The sequence below is a fragment of the Schistocerca serialis genome, chromosome 4 (assembly GCF_023864345.2).
Source record: "Schistocerca serialis cubense isolate TAMUIC-IGC-003099 chromosome 4, iqSchSeri2.2, whole genome shotgun sequence".
NCBI lineage: Eukaryota > Metazoa > Arthropoda > Insecta > Orthoptera > Acrididae > Schistocerca > Schistocerca serialis.
The window spans coordinates 372,926,672-372,948,609 of NC_064641.1; the positions used below are offsets into that span (position 1 = coordinate 372,926,672).

Genomic DNA, 21,938 nt, shown 5'->3' on the forward strand with positions numbered 1-21,938 from the left:
TCGTTTGTAAGCGCAGTTATTTTAAAATGTAAAAGGTTAAAATGAGTTCAGAGCAAAAAATGCCGTCCCCCTTAAGATGCTGCCTATAGGCCCGTGCCAAGTGGACCTATAAGTAAATCCGCCACTGATTCTGCGGGTTGTAAAGTGGACTTGGTAGAAGCTAAAGATAAGCCACACACACAAGATGCGAGTTGGCCAATCTAGCACAAAGAGCCAGTGCTGTGCCGTGGCAGACGTGTACACACGTGTTTGCTTTCTGGACTTAACGTCACACAGATGCTTTGTCATTAGTTTTCGCTTCTCCTTCTCCGACGGAACTGAAAGTTTTATTTGTGCATTGCATGGTCTTCGAATTCTTTTGATGAGCATAGCCTGTCATATTGTCATTTTATAATTTTGAATTACCAAGCATCTGCTGTCTTGGATTTTTTTCTGTTTCTATTTGTTGATGCATTGCAACTACAGTTTTTATCCTTCTGAGGTGAGGTCATAAACAGCAATTTTTACAGGTGCAAGCTTCGCTAAATTAAAAACTGACATAGTCGAGACTGTAGGGTGTACGTAGCCCCCAATCATCGCCACAGACCTCCTTCATTCTTTAGCTTCCTTTTCCGCATTACATCTGCTCTTTTTATGCATAAATAGCAATTTTTACAGCTGAAAGCTGCCCTAAGTTTAAAACTGACATAGTCGAGACTGTAGGCTGTATGTAGCCCCTATCATCACCACAGACCTCATTTACTCTTTCGCTTCCTTTTCTATATTACATCTGTTCTTTTCATGATTTTTTTTTGTAATTATTGTAGGTCTTTTTAAGGGAATAACTTAGGTGTTAGTGTTCTTAATGGAACCTCTCAGATTTGATTTTTATTATTATTTATTTAAAATGAATATTTTTGAGTGCGTAAACACAAATCATCAGATTTTGGAAAAGGCATAATTGTTAACACGACTCTAAGATAAATTCCTTCCCAAACAGAGTCAACCAAAGAGAGAGTCTCCATAAAAGCAAAGTAACGTTTCAAGAAACCAAATAATGTAAGACACACACATGTAGGACCGTGCAAAATAGTTGTTTGCAAGGTTGGAAAATAACTGTGGACTGCATCTTCAATACTGTAACAGCGACTACGACAATATAAGATAACCAAACAGACTCTTTTCAGTCATCAGTCTTCTGACTGGTTTCTTTTGCCTACTATAGCTCCTTCCAGTACCAAGGAAGGCATTACGTAATGTAACAGTTGTCCTGTTAACCTGCCACTTCTCCTTGTCAATATTTTCCACATATTCCTTTCCTCTCCGATTCTGTGCAGAGCCTCCTCGTTCCTTACCTTATCAGTACACCCAATTTTCTGCATTCGTCTGTAGCAGCAGATCTCAAATGCTTCGATTCTTTTCTGTTACGGTTTCCCCATCCGTATTTCAATACCATACTACCCTGTGCTCCAAACGTACATTCTCAGAAATTTCTTCCTCGAATTAAGGCCTATATTTGACACTAGTAGATTTCTCTTGGCTAGGAATGCCCTTTTTGAAAGTGCTAGTCTTCTTTTGATGTCCTCCTTGCTCCGTCCGTCATTGGTTATTTTGCAGCCTAGGTAATAGACTCCCTTAACTTCAAATCCCTTAACTTCATCTACTTCAGGACCATCAGTTATGATGTTAAGTTTCACGTTGTTTTCATTTCTGCTACTTCTAATTACCTTCGTCTTCATTCGATTTAATCTAAATTCATATTCTGTACTCATTAGATTGTCAATTCCATTCTGCAGATTATGTAATTCTTCTGCACTTTCACTCGGGATAGCAATGTCATCAGCGATTCATATCACTAATATCCTTTCACCTTGAATTTTAATTCCACTCCTAAACCTTTATTTTATTTCCATCATTGCTTCTTCGATGTACAGATTGAACAATAGGGGCGAAAGACTATATCCCTGTCTTATACTATTTTTAATCCGCACACTTCATTCTTGGTCGTCCACTTTTATTGTACCCTATTGGTTCTTGTACTTATTGTATATTACCCGTCTTTCTCTATAGCATACCCCTATTGAACGTTGTGTACCATTTTTAACTGTCGAATACTTTTTCTAAGTCGACAAGTTGTATGAGAGAGACGTGATGTTTTTTACTTTTATTTCCATTATCAAACGCCCCTTCAGAATTGCCTCTCTATTGCCTTTGACCTTTCTAAATCCAAACTGATCGTCATCTAACACTTCGTCAATTTTCTTTTCCATTCTACTGAATATTATACTTGGCTGCAACATGGATGCGAGAGGTGTTAAGCTGATTGTGCTATAGTTCTCGCGCTTGTCAGCTCTTATAGCCTTCGGAAATGTGTGGATCATATTTTTCCGGAAACCACATGGTATGTCTCATACATTCTACATATCGATTTGAACAGTCGTTTTGCTGCCACTTCCCACAATGAATTTAGAATTTCTGATGGAGTGTTGTGTATCCCTTCTGCCTTACTTGATCTTAAGTCCTCCGAAGTTCTCTTAAATTCTGATTCTAATACTGGCTCCCCTATCTCTTCTAAATGGACCCATGTTTCTTCTTCTTTCACATCAGACAATTAGTTCCCATCATAGAAGCCTTGAACGTACTCTTTCCTCCTATCCGTTCCCTCCTCTGCATTTAGCAGTGGAATTCCCATTACGCTCTTAATGTAACGACTCTTGTTTTTAGTTCACCGAAGATGCTTTTGACTTTCCTATATGCTGAGTCAGCCCTTCCGACAAACATTTCTTTTTCGATTTCTTCACGTTAAGCATGCAGCCATTTCGTCTCAGCTTCACTGCACTTCCTCTTCATTTCATTCCTCACCGAGTTGCATTTCTATGTTCCTGAATTTCAATGAGTATTTTTGTAAGTCCTTCTTCCATCGATCAGCTGAAGTATTTCTTCTGTTACCTATGGTTTCTTCACAATTACCTTCTTTGTACCCGTGCTTTTCTTTCCCACTTCCGTGAGTGCCCTTTTTAGAGATGTCCTTTCCTCTTCAACTGTACTGCCTACTGAGCTATTCCTCACTGATGTATCTACAGCCTTAGAGAATTTCGAGCTTATCTCGCCATTCCTTAGTACATCCGTATTCCACTTTTTTGCATATTGATTTTTCCTGAATAATCTCTTGAACTTCAGCCGACTCTTCATTGCTACTACATTGTGATCTGAGTCTGCTGAGTAGCCTTACAATCCTGTATGTGGCTTCCGAATCTCTGCCTGACCATGATGTAACTTAACTGAAATCTTCCCGTCACTCGGCCTTTTCCAAGTATCCCTCCTGCTCTCGTGATTCTTGAACAGAGTATTCGCTATTACTAGTTGAAATTTATTACATACCTGAATTAACCTTTCATTCCTTGTCCTTAATCCAAATTCTTCTGTAATCTTTTCTTCTACGTAAATATTGTCACCGCTGAAAGAAATCCACATATAATGTCCACATGAGCCAGAAAACAACGATGGTAGGTACCACGTTCGAATGACATGACGGCAAAAATTATTCGTTCATGTCCGCAGTTCAGGTTCAGAAATGTCACTACTTCCGAAAAAAATTTATATCTAGTTTTTGTCTGAGCTTAGTTAATAAACGGATTAGATGCTGGGTTGAAATTCTTATCCAACACAGAACTTTAATTCACGTCATTTCAAGTTGTTACTTGTGAAAGAAATCATGTTTAACATCTATCGTTGTCAGTTAATAGGCACAATAGTTGCTGCGTAGGAGCAGTTCTGATTTACTAACTAATTTACTAACTGATTTACTAACTAGTGCTACTTAAAAATCACGTTATCAATTCTCTTTATGTCTAGTAAACAATGAATGTCATCCCTGTGTTCGAGTCTCAGTCATGTGACTGTATGTACGAAACCTGTTGTTGGTCTACACTGCCTACAGGAGCTGTGTCTGAATGCATATCCAGAAATGTTTATCATATCTTTTATAGTTCAAACATACGCATAACTTGATGCTTATAATTTTGAAGCCACTTTCTGTTGGCTAACAAGGGCGGTGGCTGATTTGCGAAGTGCATATATTAGGTTGATGTGTAAGTTCGAAGCGATTTTCTGTAATTTGTATAAACACAACAGATTCACATAACAGACGCTTTAGTCATCAGTATATTCTCCATCACTATTTACCAATGAGTGCCAGTGCTGAAGTAAAGATTCGATTCCGCGACCAAGGAAATCGCGTGGTTTTGAGGCAACAAACTTGTCGAATTGTATTCGGTGAGCGTTTTCATCTGGTAAGGAAGTTCGTCGAAGGTTGTTCGGTAGAGAGTGGGAAAGGTAAATATGTGACGGCCAAGATCGGATGAATTTGGTGGGTGTGGAATGGCTTCCGAACTGAACTCCTGTACAGCGCTTTTTGTTAGTTGAGCGGAATGCGTGCAGGCGTTATAGTGGATGAGCGTCACTTCACACGGTATTCCTGATCGTTGTCTTGGACTGCGTCTGCACGATGTCTCAGTTGTTGACCATAAATGTCAACAGCGATGGTTGCACCTCAGGGAAGCAATTCATAGAACACCACATTTCCGCTGTTCCACCTAATTTACAACAATGTCCTTTGTGGATGCGTGCAAGTCCTTGTATAGGGAGTTGCTGCTTTGTTTGGACTCAACCATTCCTCTCTTTTCCTTCTATTATGATAAAGCACAATTTATCCTCATCAGTAACTATACAGGACAGAAATATTCGATGTTTTTTAAAAGCCAATTGACGTGAGCAAGCAGAGATATAAACATGGCCAACCGTTGATTTTTGTTGTTTTGGCTTAGATCATGCATTACCTATACACCAGTTTTCTGAATTTGAAAATGACAAACGATAAGTGAAATTGTCACAGGTCATCGCATTTTCCAGTTCTCCAATACAATGACGAGGATCATTGTGGATTAATCCGTTCAAACAATCTTCATCAAACCCCGAATGTCTTCCTTAGCGTGGAGAGCCAGTAATATAAAATGGTCATTCTAAAAACCAGGAAGCCATGCTCTTGCAATCCTCTGCCCAGTGACGGTATCCTCATGCACGATGCGAATGTGTCGGACTGCCTCCGCTGCTTTCACCCCTCTAGTGAACTCAAGCAAAAGTATATGTCACAAAAATCCCATTTCACCACTTGGAACTAAATTTTGTAACATATGACAATATGTAACCTCAAATAGAAATAGTGAAGTACAAGTAAAAGTGACAATAATAAATACACCCACAGCAACTAGAATAGCAATACGCAGAACAAGAACGCAACGAACGCACGCACCAACGAAGTACAATCACGTGCGATTATGAATACACTGAAGTTACTAATAGTATTTTGTTGATGGTGAAGTATCTGTGGAGCACCTGACGCTGTTAATTGCGATTTCCTAACTGCTTAGTTCATTAACCAGTTTATGCAAACGAAGGCTAATATGTGGTTGGAAAGCATTTTAGACATCAAGAATACTTCGATTTGTAATCTAACTACGAGAGTCCACGTGTTTTTGAATAACCTCTTATAGTATTAGACATGGATTACGGAATACGCAATATCCTTCGACGTGCACACATTAGAGGTGAGTAGACGGATACTTATTCGCTGATATCTTCCTGCGATAACTGATACTATCGCCTCAAATTCTACCTAGAGAATAGTTCTCCCTCGAGACCATCCCTAGCTATCTCTCTGTGTCTTGGACGACTCAGATTATGGTTAGTTGCAGTCCTCAACGTCATATTAAGGATTCAAGTTGTTTCCTTACTATAGTTGTCCTGTTGTCTGAGCACTATTCACTACTGCGTGGGAGTACGTCGTCCAGAATGCTACATTCAATGTAAACAGCTGTATACTTCACCATGCACACACGTAAGGTAAGTGCTTACTGTTTTTGAGATAGCGCCACCGTCGAAATGACAGACAATTTTTTGACATGACATATAACGAAATTAGATCCAAGTGCCTTAGACGTGTTGCTGATTTAAGACGTTTCAAGCTATCGAATATTCGCATGCAATCATTGATCCATATCAAAGCAATCAGTTTACCCTGATAAAGTTTGATATGGTTAAGCTGGGTAATACAATTCTGATCCTAGTTGTGGAACACCTGTCTCTTCTAAATCGACTCCTGCTTCTTCTTCCGTCACACCGGATAAATCTTCCCCCTCACAGAGACCTTCAGTGTACTATTTTAACCTATTCGCTCTCTTTTCTGCATTTACCAGTGGAATTCCCGTTGCACTCTCAATATTACCACTCCCGCTTTTAATTTCACTTTCCCATATGCTGGGTCAATCCTTCCGAAAATCATTTCTTTTTCAGTTTCTTTGCATTTTTCCTGCAGCCATTTTGTATCAGTTTCCCTGAATTTCCTATTTATTTTATTCCTCAGAGACCTGTATTTCTGCATTCCTAAATTTCCCTGAACGTTTTCGTACTTTCTTCTTCCTTCAAGCAGGTGAAGTACTTCATCTGTTGCCTATGGTTACTTCGCAATTCTCATCTTTGTACCTTCTTTCCTCCTTCTGTGATTGTCCTTTTTAGAGATGTACATTCCTCTTCAAATGTACTGCCTACTGAGCTATTCCTATACCCTTAGAGAACTTCAAGCGTATCTCTTCAGTATTTAGTACTTCTGTATCCCACGTCCTTGCGTATTGATTCTTCCTTACTAACCCATTAATCTTCAGCCTACACTTCATTACCACTAAACTGTGATGTGGGTCTATATCTCCTCCTGGGTACGCCTTACAATACATTATCTGATTTTGGAATCTCTGTCTGCTATTGATGTAATCTAACTGAAATCTGCCCGTATTACCCGGCCTTCACCGTGATTCTTTAACAGATTATTCGCTATTACTAGCTGAAGAGTATTACAGGACTCAATTAGCTATTCTTTTCTTTCATTTCTTGTCCAAAGCCTATACTTTCCTGCAACCGCTTATCCTACTCCTTTCCATAAACTGCGTTTCTTTCACCCACGACTAATAGATTTTCATCTCCCTTTACGTACTGTGTTACCCTTTGAATACCCTCATGTACTTTCTCTACCTCCACATCTTCAGCCTGCGACATTGGTATTTATACCTGAACTATCGTTGTCCATGTTGGCTTGCTTTCGATTCTGATAGGAACAACGCTATCACTGAACTGATCATGGTAACACACTCTCGGCCGTATCTTCCTATCCATATTGAATCTCATTCCTGTTATACCATTTCTTGCTGTTGTTGATATTACCGTTTACTTATCTGAACAGAAATACTTGTATTCGTTCATTTCACCTCAATGACGCCTTCTGTATCTAGATTGAACCTATGCATTTCCCTTTTCACACTTTCTCCTTCGCTACAATGTTAAAGCTCCCTACATTCCACGCCCCGACTTGTAGAACATTATCCTTTAATTGGTTATTCGATCTTTTTCTCATGGCCACCTCTCCTTGGCAGTCCCCAGCGGAGATTCGCATGGGGGACATACCCGGAACCTTTTGCAAATGGAGAGATCATCATGACACTTTCTCATGCCAGATGTCCTGTGGATACACGTTGTGTGTCTTTAATGCAGTGGTTTCCATTGCCTTTTGCATCCTCATGCCGTTGATCGTTTCTGATTCTTCCGTCTTCAGGGGCAGTTCCTTACCCCAAGGACAATAGGGTGGCCTGAACCTCTGTTCGCTCCTCCGCCCTTCTTTGACAAGGGCGTTGGCTGAATAATGGTGATTTCTTATGCCGGAAGTTTTATGCAGCCACTGCTGATTATTAATCAAAAGTTATGCGGTGGTGGGTTTCGAACCCGGGTCTGAGGACGTTTGATAACTAATCAAAGTTGTTACCCCTAGGCCCATTCTTTATAATGTAACTATGTCAATTCGAAGCCTTTTTTTGTGTTGAAATATTACCGTTTAAGCTACAGTGATTCATCTCACAACTTGCACCAAAGCTTCAGTCTACCTGTCACTTTGCGAACAATGTACGACTTGACACAAGGTATGCACAAGTTGCCAAGGCCTGTGTGAGTAGCTCAGTTCGTAGAGCATTGCCAGTAAAAGTAAAAACTGAAAAATCCTGCTTGGTTTCCTAAATCGGCAGACATTGTATTTGCCAAGTAGAGCGGCCACTCGTGGCTTATGCGTTAGGGTATTTCATATGTGAATGTACTATTGAAGAGAGAGAGTGTAGAATGGGTTATTCTTGTGTTACAGATAAAGAGATGTTCACGTGTAGATTTGTTTGAGGTTTGTTGCACATCTACATTCGAAACGAATATCTCCTGCACCTTTTATTAATTACATATATTACATATACATAGAAGAAAGCTTTACTCGTAAATCTCCCAGAAAGTAAACAGTAGAAATTGACTCCCTCTCGAGATCTTGTTCGAGCTTATATTCATGCGTACAATTACGTTCTCCTAAATTACATGAGAATGATGTATTGAGGGGGGGCGGGTGGGGGAGGGAGGGGAGATACAGCACAAATTCTAGTCTGAAATATCGCATTTCGCTGTGGTACCAGTACATCCAGAATCAAAATAACCCATTATTTCCTCCATTTTATTTAGTATTTTGTCTGCTCCCTATCTTAATATAACTAGACATCAGTTTCAACAAGGTGAAAAGCACTTCCCGTATTTATTCAGTGCCACGAAAGGGATGAATTCCACTAATGTTATGTAGAATGAGTACATTTAATGCTGCGTGAGTTCTTTTAATGAGAGTGTCATCTCACATTTTCATGTTAGCCACAGTAAAAGACGTAGCTTATCCAAACAATCGGTGGCTGTATTTAAACAAATAAACAAACAAGGCTCTATTGTTCAAATAAACGTAAGAGAATGAAGGCTGGTAATGTTGAAGGCAACCGCCGATAGTTCGACAGGAGCACACCCTGCCATTTTCTGGGTAGAACTGCAGCAAGTAAGCGCTATATAACAGATTTAAAACGGTTTTCAGAGAAACTGCGGATAGATAAAACATACACACTCACACACACACACACACACACACACACACACACACACAGAGTAAACAACAGCGCCATCACAAACCGAAGGTGGCAAACAACAGTGAAATTAATAATTAACAAGTGAAGTAGCATTAACTCTGTCTGTTTTTGACAGGTGCCAAAACAATAGTCAGTAATGGTGGATTTACTAGGAACTTGTAGGCATGTGTGACGCTTATGCTTATGATAGCATCAGTTCTGTGTGTGTGTGTGTGTGTGTGTGTGTGTGTGTGTGTGTGTGTGTGTGTGTGTGTGCGTGCGCGCGCTTTATTTTTCCGTAGTTTCTCTTCAAACCGAGGTTTTCAATTCCTTTGCACAGAGGATATTTGCTACAGTTTTGCATTTACAATGGCAGGGTATAGTCCTGTCAAAATACTGGCTGTTGTCGGCGACGTCATCTATTGCTGTGTCTCACCTGCAGCGGCGACGGTGGCCGCCCCTGCGGGGATACCGAGACCAAGGTTGAGAGCGCCCTGCTCCTCGATGAACGTCACCGTGCCCATCACCATCGCGGAGATGCCGCACACGATCTGTAACTCGTTCCGGATGCTCTCATGTCATTCCAGCATTACAAGAATTATAGTCAAAGGACTTGTGGAAAGGAGTTTCTAAAATGGAAAAAGATTCAAGGACGTAGATATTATTTAGATTCTAGTCCAAAAGAATGATTTATCTTTATGATATAGTACTGTAACACATTTCTGAATATAACTATATTATAACCTAATAATTGGCTCCACAGAGTCTCTGTGGAAATGCTCTTCAATTGAGTTGAAGGCCTTGTTCAGTATAATGCTCTTACATTCACTCTTCAATCCTCCATATCAACAATGAGGTTCTTAACTCGCTCTGTCAGGTAGCTGTACATATGTATGCGTACCTAGTTACGCATGGGTTCTTTACAAGAAAGGAACTTGCTAACAATGATGGCCACTATTGAATATTTGTTTTATAAAATAATTGTCAGAGTATCATGCTTTCTTGTGCAGCCATGGATGGATGTGAAACGTGGACGATAAATAGTTTAGACAAGAATAAAATAGAAGCTTTCGAAATATGGTGCTACAGAAGAATACTGAAGATTAGATGGGTAGATCACGTGACTTATGAGGAAGTACTGAATTGAAGTGGGGAGAAGAGGAATTTGTGGCACAACTTGTCTAGAAGAAGAGATCGGTTGGAAGAACATGCTCTGAGGCATCACAGTATTGGACGGCAACGTGGTGGGTAAATATCGTAGAGAGAGGCCAAGGGATGAATACACTAAACAGATTATAAAGTATGTAGGGTGCAGTAGTTACTTAGAAATGAAGAAGCTTGCACAGGATAGAGTAGTATGGATAGTTGCATCAGACCAGCCTCTGGACTGGAGATCACAACAACAACATGCTTTCTTCTTTGACAGAGGTCTCTGCAGAATGTTACTGAACTCTAAGTCAGCTTTAATTCTTACAATAAACTACAATATTCTAAATCCCTAAACACCACTAGTCGACATTCCCAAAACTGATTCCAAAAGTCACGAGTAAAGGAAATGACGCAGAAAAAGCTAAGATTGGCATCTACAGTCATATATGGCTATGATCGTGCATAACGCAAATGTACTCCAACAACAGGTTTCCTTTGGTATGCAACACATGGGAGTATGGTTTGAGGTCTGAGTGAATAATGCGCGAAATGACATTTAGATACATTTATCAATAACACCACACACACTAAGACAAGAATTTAATCTTCTAATGTAAAGAGTATTTGCTCATTTTCCAAGTCAAGCTTGACTAAACAATTGTACAGCTCTTTAAGATATTTGACATAAAAGCTTTCTGAATATCGTACCGCATCATAACGTAAAAAAAACTGTATGCTAAAATATAATTTAGCAAAACTAAGACCATGATAAATATTAGTTTCTTAAGACAGAGCTTTAGGAAAACTTAAATATAAAATTTTTACTTAAGCAGCCACTTGTTTATACTGTATTTAAATATGGCCAGATATTTGGTTAATGCTTTACTTCAATCCAAATACAGGAGTATTTAAGACACAACTGTAATATTAAATAGTAGCTTCAATTTAAATTAAAAGGAATAGCAGGCTAACGATTCACAGTTTAAGCATACACAATACACCATTATTTAGTAAATGACGTTACGTTCAACTAATAGTTGAACTAATGGCACTAAAATACCTATATACACCAATAATATTTGACATTTACAGTATTTATTTCATTTAGAACTAAATTCCAGCAATCAGACGGTTTATTCCGTCTATGGAACGTACATCTGGTCAAAAATTACAGAAGGAAGAGAGGAAGGTTGGGTTTAACGTTCCGTCGATATCGAGGTCGTTAGACGAAGCACAGGCTCGGTTTGTATCAAGGATGGGGCAAGAAATAGGCATGCCAGTCAAAGGAACCATCCTGACGCTCGCCTGAAGCGATTTAGGAAAGGCACGGAAAATATAAATCTGGATGGTCGGATGTGGGCTCAAAACGTCGTCCTTCCGATTGCAAATCCAATGTGCTAACCATCGCACCACCTCGCACAGTCAAATATTACAGTGGCTCATAATTTTACTTACTGGACTACATCATGAGCCACACGATTCACTGTGCAACTGGCACAGCTAAATAATGGTGTATACAACAAGAGCTCAAGTTAACTGAAAATAAATCAGAGTTGGCATTTAACAATAACCGTTATAAATCTGCCGTTCCAATTCATTTTATTGATTTATTACGTTTGTCCTGATAGGGTCACAACGCTTAGCAACAAGCAAGAACAGAAGACAATCGTTATTATATTACAAAAGGAGAAGTTCACTTAGTTCCCATGATTTACCACAACCTAGAGTATATATTACTCAACTCACACCCGGCAGTTAAGTTTTGACAATTCGAAAGATAGCCAGCCCATCGTATCACAGAAGCACTGTAATAGTAATTGCCCGTAAACTCACTGAACCTTATCTCACTTGTACGTATACTTCATACACTAGTCTTGCCAACTTGCAGGTATTTTCCTTGGCATTTACAACAAGCGCAAAATACAAGTGCCAAACTCTACTAATAAAAGCAACTACACAAGGATTATACGGAGGCGCCGCCAATGAGCTCAGTATCGGAGTCGTTTAAAATAACGTTCGAATTAGTCACACATGTCAGACACCATTACCGCAGTTAACAAGAGGGCGCATAACACTGAAGTACAACTTAGCCGACCGACACTTTAAATTCAGAAGAAACACACCGTTAATTTTACCGATCCTGATACTGCTATAGACTGTATACGGACGTAACTTCCCTCCAGGCTGTGACTGAATCCACTACCGTGGGGTCGTCGTTTCCACGTCCACCAACAGGAACCGGGAACACCAACTACATAGTTCTGCGGCGAAGTCACCAGACCGTATACCGGGCCGAGTACAACACAGTTCCTTCACCGGCTCGCCAACACACAGCACACGTTAGAAGTGCCTGCCGAACTGTCTCGTCCTTGGTTCACCACCGACTGCCTCGCTCCAGGCTCACACCTCCCAAGTTCGGCCTAGAGGGGGCTCCACCGTTTCAGCCAAAAAACACACAACGCCAAGGATGTGCCAGCAGTCGAACAGATTGTGTTATCCATTTCAGTTTTCAATCTTCCTGTATTTTCCAACACTGAACACAATCTAAGTCATTGATTGAATTGAACATTTTTATGATTTCTCTGAGAATCACTGAATTTCATGTACTGATTTGTGCTAATTTTTAGTAATAATCGATTTACCTTGAACAATCTATTCTTGTAGTCAAATATTTTATAAGTTAGCTTTCTCAATATGAGGCCTGGTACAATTTGTACAACCTATTCTCATATCACCTAGAGAAATGGTTTTCAATCTGGAGATGACCCTAACGGAATATCATTTACGTTTATCAGAAGCATCGGAGGACTCGGTAGGGATGCCTGCGATGCTCTATGTACACAGGTAAGCCTGAACAGTATAACTATCTGATTAACGGCGTGTTTGTTCACCTTTGCAAATTCGGTATATCAGAGCTTCTACAAAGTTCTTAGTCGTTTTCGGAAGATATATGGCACCACATGTAAAAGAATAGGTTGCGCAATTACCAAATGTTAAGAACTAGTGGTTTGTGGTCGCGTAGCTGCATCCCAATGGTGTTTCAGATGTATTCCATCGTATTCTGCTAAGGCGAATCACGTCGATGTTTGCAACACATCAACGTAAGTTCACTCTTATACACCGGAAACTACTGTGGAACGATTATGACCTCGTGACAAGGAGAATAATTCGGCTGGAAGGTAGCTTTGTCACAAGGGATGGCCAAAGCATGAAGGGATGTAAGTGGTCCGTAATAGTATTCACAGTAGTTTACAACAGTCTTGGTACCTTCGGATTAGGGCCACAGGTCCTTGGAAGCGCAGATGAATGTTCTCCATAGTATAAGAGTGCTTCCATCAGCCTGAGTCTGCGGTGCGGTGCATGTTTCGAGTCGCTATTCGCTGTCGAAGATATGTTGCTATCTGCAGTGGTAATTAGCGATGTCATCTAGTTAACATGTGAACTTGTAGATGTAGACTACTGCGGAGTCAATATTCAACAAAATCGCTGAATGGTGTGCTCCGAAAATTTTGTACCAACACGAGCAACGTAGTGTGTCGACATATCCCTCGCAGACAACCGCCTGTCCTTTACAGCTAGGGCAAGCCTCTGAGCTCCACGTTCTGTGATGAGACTTTGACATGGAATACCTTATTGCCTACTCGTGTTCTCACAGTTGTCTAATCACTTTCCATACATGCACGGGAACAATCGACCTACTTCGCCTTTTCTGAGATGCTCGTTATCAGGCGCTGAGAAATAAAAGTACGCCTTTAGTCAAAATCGATTATGTCAGTCGATTTCTCCATACGCAGTCTGTATCGTTGATAGAATGATTCCCCATTTGTCCCTCTTCCATCTCTAAAGGGTGACTTAGCTGCCGTACTGATGGGTTTTATGCATTCTGCAACGCCTTAAAAAGCAAGGTGCAAGGTATTCCTGTTCTCTAGCTATGTGGAATCTATTAGTCCTACAGAAAAAATGGACAGGACCTTTTTCTAGAAAATTTAGTGTAGTTATATTTTAAACTGGGACAAGTTTTCTCTGGAGCCCACAGTTTTCGAGTTATTCAAGAAATACGTGTCTGAAAATCAGTTTTGTACAATTTTCTTGGATAATTCTAGTACTATGGATTCTAGCGAAAACTCGTGGTTCAAATGGCTCTGAGCACAATGGGACTTAACATCTCAGGTCATCAGTCCCCTAGAACTTAGAACTGCTTAAACCTAACTAACCTAAGGACATCCGTGCCCGAGGCAGGATTCGAACTTGCGACCGTAGCGGTCGCGCGGTTCCAGACTGAAGCGCCTAGAACCGCTCGGCCACCAGCGGCCGGCTGAAAACTCATCTCAGTACGAAATCAAACTACATTACTTTTCCCACAAAAAGGTCGTGTTCAGTTTTTCTGTATTTAATAGTTTGCATGTAGAGATCGAGAGAGTATGAAAGTCTTGTGCCTGATATTTGAAGGCGTTGTGGGTTGCATAAAACCCAGCAAAAAAAAATGGCTCTGAGCACTATGGGACTTAACATCTGAGGTCATCAATCCCCTAGACTTAGAACTACTTAAACCTAACCAACCTAAGGACATCACACTCATCCATGCCCGAGGGAGGATTCGAACCTGCGACCGTAGCAGCAGCGCGGTTCTGGACTGAAGCGCCTAGAACCGCTCCGCCACACCGGCCGGCTAAAACCCAGCAGTAAGGGCAGCTGACCCATGCTACATTCTTTACTTAGCGGGACATGTGCCCGCATCTCCACCAGGTGGCCCACAACCTAGCGGTGGACAATGGTCGATAAGTTCTGACGTCGATGGAACTATCAATGAAGTGATACTCGACTAAGATATGCTTGTTGATTTTATATCAAAAAAGCGAACTTAGATTAAGTGTCAGGATATGCAGATGCTTTAGATGCAGGCTATGGTGATATTTTCTCACTTTAGGACCACCATAAAACTGAATTCGATCCCACGGATCTCAGTCCTTACCTATCTTCTTCAATCACATGTGCCACTTTGTTTGCAAACATTGCGTATTAATGAAACAAATTATTGTTACACCAGATAGATTATTGACGTATCAGCATGTACAATGCCTCAGAAACTGTCCACTGTACCTGGAGGACACGAAGCCGTAGTACCAGAGCGAAAGGATAAGGGTCATCCAAAAGCGGCGGCTCGTCGGGTGTAGTGCAGCCACTGCCCGCCAGGGGCGCCGCACTCGATTCTTTCCGCCTCTCCAGCCCCGTCTGTAAAAAACCACAGGCACTGCAATACAATAGCTGCAGCGTCCCGCTGCCGGCGACAGCTAGGCATCCTCATAAGCGTTTTGTTATGTTTCAGAATAACGTGGTGCTGGGGGGGGGGGGGGCTGGAGGGGACCAGAGGGGAAGGGACATTAAGGAAAATGAGACGCTGGTGCTGACAGCTTCGTTATCAAGTGTAACGAAATAGTAAGCAACCAGTTGCATAAAAGAACTTATTTCTTTACCGGTACCTCGCACTTTGTCCCCTTCTTCAGAACGTTATGCCTATCCCAGTATTTGTATTAACAGTAAAATGAAATAGCAAAATGCCGTGGTGCTAAAAAAATACAGTAGCGATAAGTAACACAATGCGATAGTTATAACCTTGTGAAGAAGGGCACCAGGTTCCCGAAACCTGCGAAGAACTTGCATTTGTTTTGGGCAACTGGTAGCTTATTATTTGGTAATATACAACCACAGTTGCTGAGGATGGATAAAATACGTTTTTCACTTGTTCCAGCTGACATTGCACCGAGTTTATTTACCAGAATATTAGATAGACAGAATACTAGATGTAAAATCGATTTCAACCTTTATATTTTCGCTAGTTGTTTCAAAGATATTCATCTGCCACAAAATTGACGTTTATCTTTGGATTATTTTGAGAAAAGTCTCTCTACACCTCGTTAATCAGTACATCCATACGATGAGGTTAAGAAGCTGGAGACTAACTTTCGGAGAGAATAGTGCAGATCAATGTGTCTGATGTTGCTAGTTTCCAGGTTTCTAAAAACTGTTTGGGGCCAACTAAGCGCCAAACCAATCTAGGTCAATTCCTTTCTCCATCTCAACAACCGCCTTCCTTGTCCTGACATCCATCTGAACGTGATGTCATACAAAGGTGCTCGACACCTAAGAACGAAAGTAATTTTCGTATGCTGTGTCCCTGCCAACTGACACAGCTCTATGAAACTTAGACCATACCTCGAAAGAACCTCTTTGTTATACTACAGAAGGAAATTGAAAGAAGTGCACAGTGGGACGAACAGAAACGACAACTTTATTCCAAGACGATAATTACACTCAAGTCATCGTGCTTGTGATAGTGCCCTGGACGTTACAAAACCCGAGACATGGCTCTTAATAGTGTGCGCGATGACCACAGTCTGCAACATACTCCAGTGCTTGCCACATGGTTGATACTGAGTTCTCGTATTAGGGGGTTCCAATCCTCCACCAGGGCGGATGACAGTTGCTGGATGGTCGTTGGTGCACGTGGACGTCCTGCAATATGCATCCGTAAAGCATCCCACACATCCTCGATGGCATGTAAGTCTCGGGACTGGACAAGTCATACCATTCATGGGGCGTTCTCTCGTTCTACGTGCATTGTTCCATTATGTGGCGCATTGCCATCTCTGAAATGCCGCAAGTGTGGAAAGAGTACAGTGTGTGTGTGTTGTGTGTGTGTGTGTGTGTGTGCGGTGTGTGTGAATTCCTAAGGGACCAAACTGCTGAGGTTATCGGTCGCTAGACTTACACACTACTTAAACTAACTTAAACTAACTTATGCTAAGAACAACACACACAACCATGCCCGAGGGAGGACTCAAACCTCCGGCGGGAGGGACCACGCATTCCGTGACACGGCGCCTCAAACTGTGCGGTCGCTCCTCGCGGAAAAGAGTACAGTGTCATAATAACGTTTATTGACGATTGTTTCATGTTCAAACTCTCTGGAGATGGGTAGGCCCATATAACATAGCATCTGGATCGCCAAAACGATCATGTTCTGGATTAAGGTCAATAAAGTTTTGTCAGGTCAAAATAGTTCTTGTTATGTTGTGAATCACGTGAACCGTACTTTAGAAATTCCCATTACAAAATTAGAGAAAGAGAAAGCAATGATCATTTGACAGAAAAGAGAAATACGGCAGGGAGACGGATTTATTTTTATTTATTTATTTATTTCATTTTGCAGGAAACGATATTACAGAAATTCCAATGCTCCAATTGAGAAGTTTCAGACTTTGCGTAGAAAAGCAGAGGGAGCTTCCGATTTCTTCTTAACGATTACGGGAAGAAATCGCTTAAAATGATGAATGCTAAACTGCCCCAGCTTAGATCTCAAGATTCACTAAGATGACAATCCGGTTCGGCCGATTGTTAATAATATGTCATCACCATGTAATAAACTAAAGAGGTTTCTTAAGAATAAATTTAAATCAGTTTACACTATCAATACTTATTCTGGGGTCAGAAATAGTTCTGAGTTTGCAAGTGCAATCAAGGGTATACATATAGCAGATAATGCGATATTAGCATCCTTGGATGTAAAAAACCTCTACAGTAATGACACGATAAAAGAAACTCTCGAAATTATTAGACGTAATCTGCTAGCCCACAGCAAGATCACTACTGCTGAGTGTACAGAACTAATTGAATTTTTAGATTTTGTTTTAGCTTACAATATTTTTACTCTCAGTGACAAAAAAATATTATCAAAAAGATGGGTTTTGGATCGGTAATAGTCTAGCTGCTACTTTAGCAAAAATTTTTGTGAACGATTTAGAATGCAAATTTTTTGCCAAGTTTACACAGTTAGAACAAAGAACTATGTATTATAAACGTTATGGTGAGGACATTTTATTATTGATAGATTGAGCTCAAAGCGTTTGCCCAATTAATTGTCAGCATGCATCAAAAATAACTTTCCTTTGGAGGTTTCAAAGGAGAGCTGCATTTGCTACCTCGACCTTCCTATTAACTAAGCTGACAATACACGTACGTTTTCGATGTTCAGAAAATCTACTTGTACAAATAGTATCATCAGTGCAAGGTCATGCCATCTTCCACGATATAAAAAAGCCCTCTTCGCCTCAATATTCATCGGGTTCTTCGTCTACCTTTGGCAGAAAGCTAAATGCGTGAAGAACTCAGCATTTCAAAGCACATTGCAATAACTAACGGCTTTTCTGTAAATGACGTCATGCATCCTTACAGGAGGCTAAAGAAACGTATAATAAACAGCAGGCAGACGTATACTACCCAGAAAAATGGAACCAATAAGGAACGAACGAAAATCATTTCGATGAAATTTCACAGTAACGTGTCCCTGCAAGTAGGAAAATGTTTCAGGAAATGTTAGGTTCTCAAGCTAAAAACACCTTACAACTCTAAGTAAAATATAAACTGAAAACAGGGTGCGGCAATTGTAACGACCTTTGAGGATAGAGAATTGATTACAATAACTGTGAATAATACTCGTACTTGTCACCTATGTGGGATTCTGGTGAAGCAGCAACAGTGGTCGCTGATTATGTGCTACAATTTATTTTCATTCAATGGCCTTCTTTCGCTATTTGTTTTTGTAATTTTTATGTTATTCTCTATATTCTGTCAGCTGATTATTACTTATGTCTTTATATTTCCATCTCTTTATTCGCCGCTAGAGGTTATCAGAATTTATGTCACATAACTTTACCCTTTTTAACAATAAAACTTTTGTTGTGTCTTAATTTGTTGCATTTTATTAACGTAATGACTTCTACACCTGGATAACCTACCACAGGCTTTACAGATTGTTTTCTTCTTTTTATTTTGCATCATGTATTATTCAAGAATATGTGTACATCTACAGTAGCGACATCTGGCGAGCTCGTGACACAAACATTTTGTGATTACTGTAGCTCTGCTATCAAGATGACTCTGGTACATACCATATTTTGTGTATGTGTGACGATGCTGGGGCTGAATTCGTGATCTGCATTTGACGATGCCACCATGGCACAAGTGTATTAAGACATCCTTTTTATACGTATAACAGGTGTGCCTCGTCCTATTTAAAGCGCATAATTTTCACATGCGTGTCAGTAATACTTTTCTTCGTCACCTACTTTATTGTTTTGAGGTGTAGACATCCACTAGTTGTACTTGTGTTTTGCTCCATATCTGAAGAAGGTTATTGCTGACCGATACCGGTAGTCCAAGGATGCACAACATTTGTTATAATTGATGTGAATATATTCTAATTCATGTACCGTGTTAAGAGTAGCCAGCGTTAGATAACTGCACAGGATAAAGCCAGAATATCTCTCCGCGTGTTACGCGTCACTCCCCTGGACAATTTGCTGAACTTCATGTGTTCTGCATTAGGTGCTTCAGAAAGTAGAGTCTGAGTGTAACATAATAAAAATCTGTAGACATATTTTAGAAACAGGTTGGTAGTATACTGCCTACCAGAAAGGTTAAGTATGCACAAGACATCGTTGGATGTCAATATAACTTCGTACGTCATCGTCGGGTGTGTGAATGATCAGAGTTGTAAATCTCGCCGGCCGTGGTGGTCTAGCGGTTCTAGGCGCTCAGTCCGGAACCGCGCGACCGCTACACGCGACCGCTACGCAGGTTCGAATCCTGCATCGGGCATGGATGTGTGTGCTGTCCTTAGGTTAGTTAGGTTTAAGTAGTTCTAACTTCTAGGGGACTGATGACCACAGATGTTAAATCCCTTAGTGCTCAGAGCCATTTGTAATTCTCTGTGACCAGTGGAACGGCCAGTAGACTGCATAAGAGTTCTTCATGTTGAGTTTTGTTACCAGGCGTGTAGGATGTATAAGGGGTCCAAACATCGTCGGACGTTGCGTAATCACTAAGAAGGATGAAGGGATGCCGTCTATTCGTGTGAAACAGCATTATCAGCACCTAGTAGAGTTTCAAAGATGCCTCACTGTGGATCATCATTTGGGAGGCTAGTCAAAAAGTGCAATATCCAGATCTATGGGGAATTCTTACGTGACAGTGGCCTTACGTTGGACTACAAGGGAACATGAGGGAAGGCATATTAGTCGTTAAAGTTCCCGTCGACCACAAGGGACGAACATTGTGTTATGCAGCAAGCATATCGTTACCCATTCATATCTGCACCTGCTATTGTACAAGAAGTACTGGACTCCCTAGAACAATCTGTGCACAATTGGTGCGCGGCTAGCACGAGCCGCACTAGCCATTTTCCATCGAACGCATACGCCTCCTTCAACACCCCTAAACAGACCCCTGTCTTCAGACTGCTGTCGTGAGCGAGAGACTTGTACTGTAGGTGAAGGGCGTCGCTCAGTGTTCAGAAATGAATCGCGGTTCGGCATTACAGTCGGCGAGTATGGTGGCGACTTGTGGAGACACCTCTTTCTTCAAATGATCTGGAGAGCAGTGTTACTCCTGGCTAATATGTCTAACAAAATATGCTGCCATAATAACAGGCATCAATAACTGTAAGGCTGCAACAGTATTTTTGAATAGAACTTACAACATAATTAAGGTAAAGCAGTTATGCAGTCAGCATTTAGTTACCATAGAGATAACAAGTGCGAACGTTACATTGGTGGTTGCGTCCATGTATGCCCAATAAAGTCATAAAATAACTCTTACACAGACAAAATCAGAGACAAAAAATTTGTGACAAGTGAGATTAATTCAATATCCACCATCTGGAACTCAAACAGAACAGATGACTGCGGATGTAAGTAGTGGGGCAACCTTCGCGTCACCCCAGTCTCCATTGTTGCCAAATTTATTCAAGATGGCGTCAATGACGTCATCCAAGATGGCGGCATGTAGACTTGGCAACAGTGCATGTCATCATCCAATATGGCGGCTTTTGGTGGGAAAATATGACACTTGTGCTACGTCCACTATCCTAACCTCAAGAAAATATGGCGGGAATGTTGAATTTTGGCAGGAAAATACACCAGTTGGGTTACATCCACTAAGAGAAGAAAAAAATGGTGGGAAGTTTGAATTCCAGAACATTAATGCATGCAAAAACCCTACTTGTCTTTATTATTATTGATTATCATTTATTAACATTCATTATCATTTATTATTATTTATTATCATTTATTATTATTTATTATCATTTCTTATTATTTATTATTATTGACCTGCCTCCAATAGAAAATTCCCCCCAAATTCAAATTCCAACATGATAATGGCTGCAAAACCTTACTTTTGTTTATTATTATTCATTATTATTCATTATCATTTATTAACATTCATTGTCATTCATTGTCATTTATTATCATACATTATCATTTATTACACAGCTCTACAAAATAATTTTTTTTTTCGTTGCCAGGGAAGTTTGAACGAAAATGGGATATTGTTATGATACTCTTTCCGACTATATTTGTACTTTTTCCAAATTGGCTCTGGTTTTTGAGATATAGGTTATTTGTGGAAATGAGAGTTTCATGTGGATAATATCGACTGCAGGGTCCATATATGGTGTAATGTATTTGCTACCTGTTTTTTAATTAGTGATATTGTACTATCTTTATTAAACAATTGTGCTCAGGGAGTGCATCTGTGTGGTTGAGGATTACATCATGCAAACATCACACTGTCAGCATGTGTTCAGTCCTGATGTGCGGTGCGTGTGTTGAAGATATTGAGGGTTGTGCAGATTTGAATTCGGCGGTACTCGACATTCATTTGTTGGCCGAGGTAATCCCCGCAACAGCTGATAGGTAGCGTTCAGTGTAAACAAGAAAAATGGCGATGGTCGAA

The 21,938-nt window shown here is 40.5% G+C and overlaps 1 protein-coding gene across 2 annotated transcripts in view; it reads right to left on the reverse strand.

Moving 5' to 3' along the window:
* LOC126474198 (uncharacterized) overlaps positions 1-21,938 on the reverse strand; it is a 154,791-nt gene that overhangs the window by 42,610 nt on the left and 90,243 nt on the right. For both annotated transcript variants that reach the window (XM_050101661.1, XM_050101662.1), the window contains exons 3-4: positions 15,246-15,377; positions 9,433-9,547 (exon numbers count right to left, since the gene is read on the reverse strand). In XM_050101661.1, coding sequence (XP_049957618.1) covers positions 9,433-9,547; positions 15,246-15,377 — 247 coding nt within the window. The remainder of the gene's footprint in view (positions 1-9,432; positions 9,548-15,245; positions 15,378-21,938) is intronic.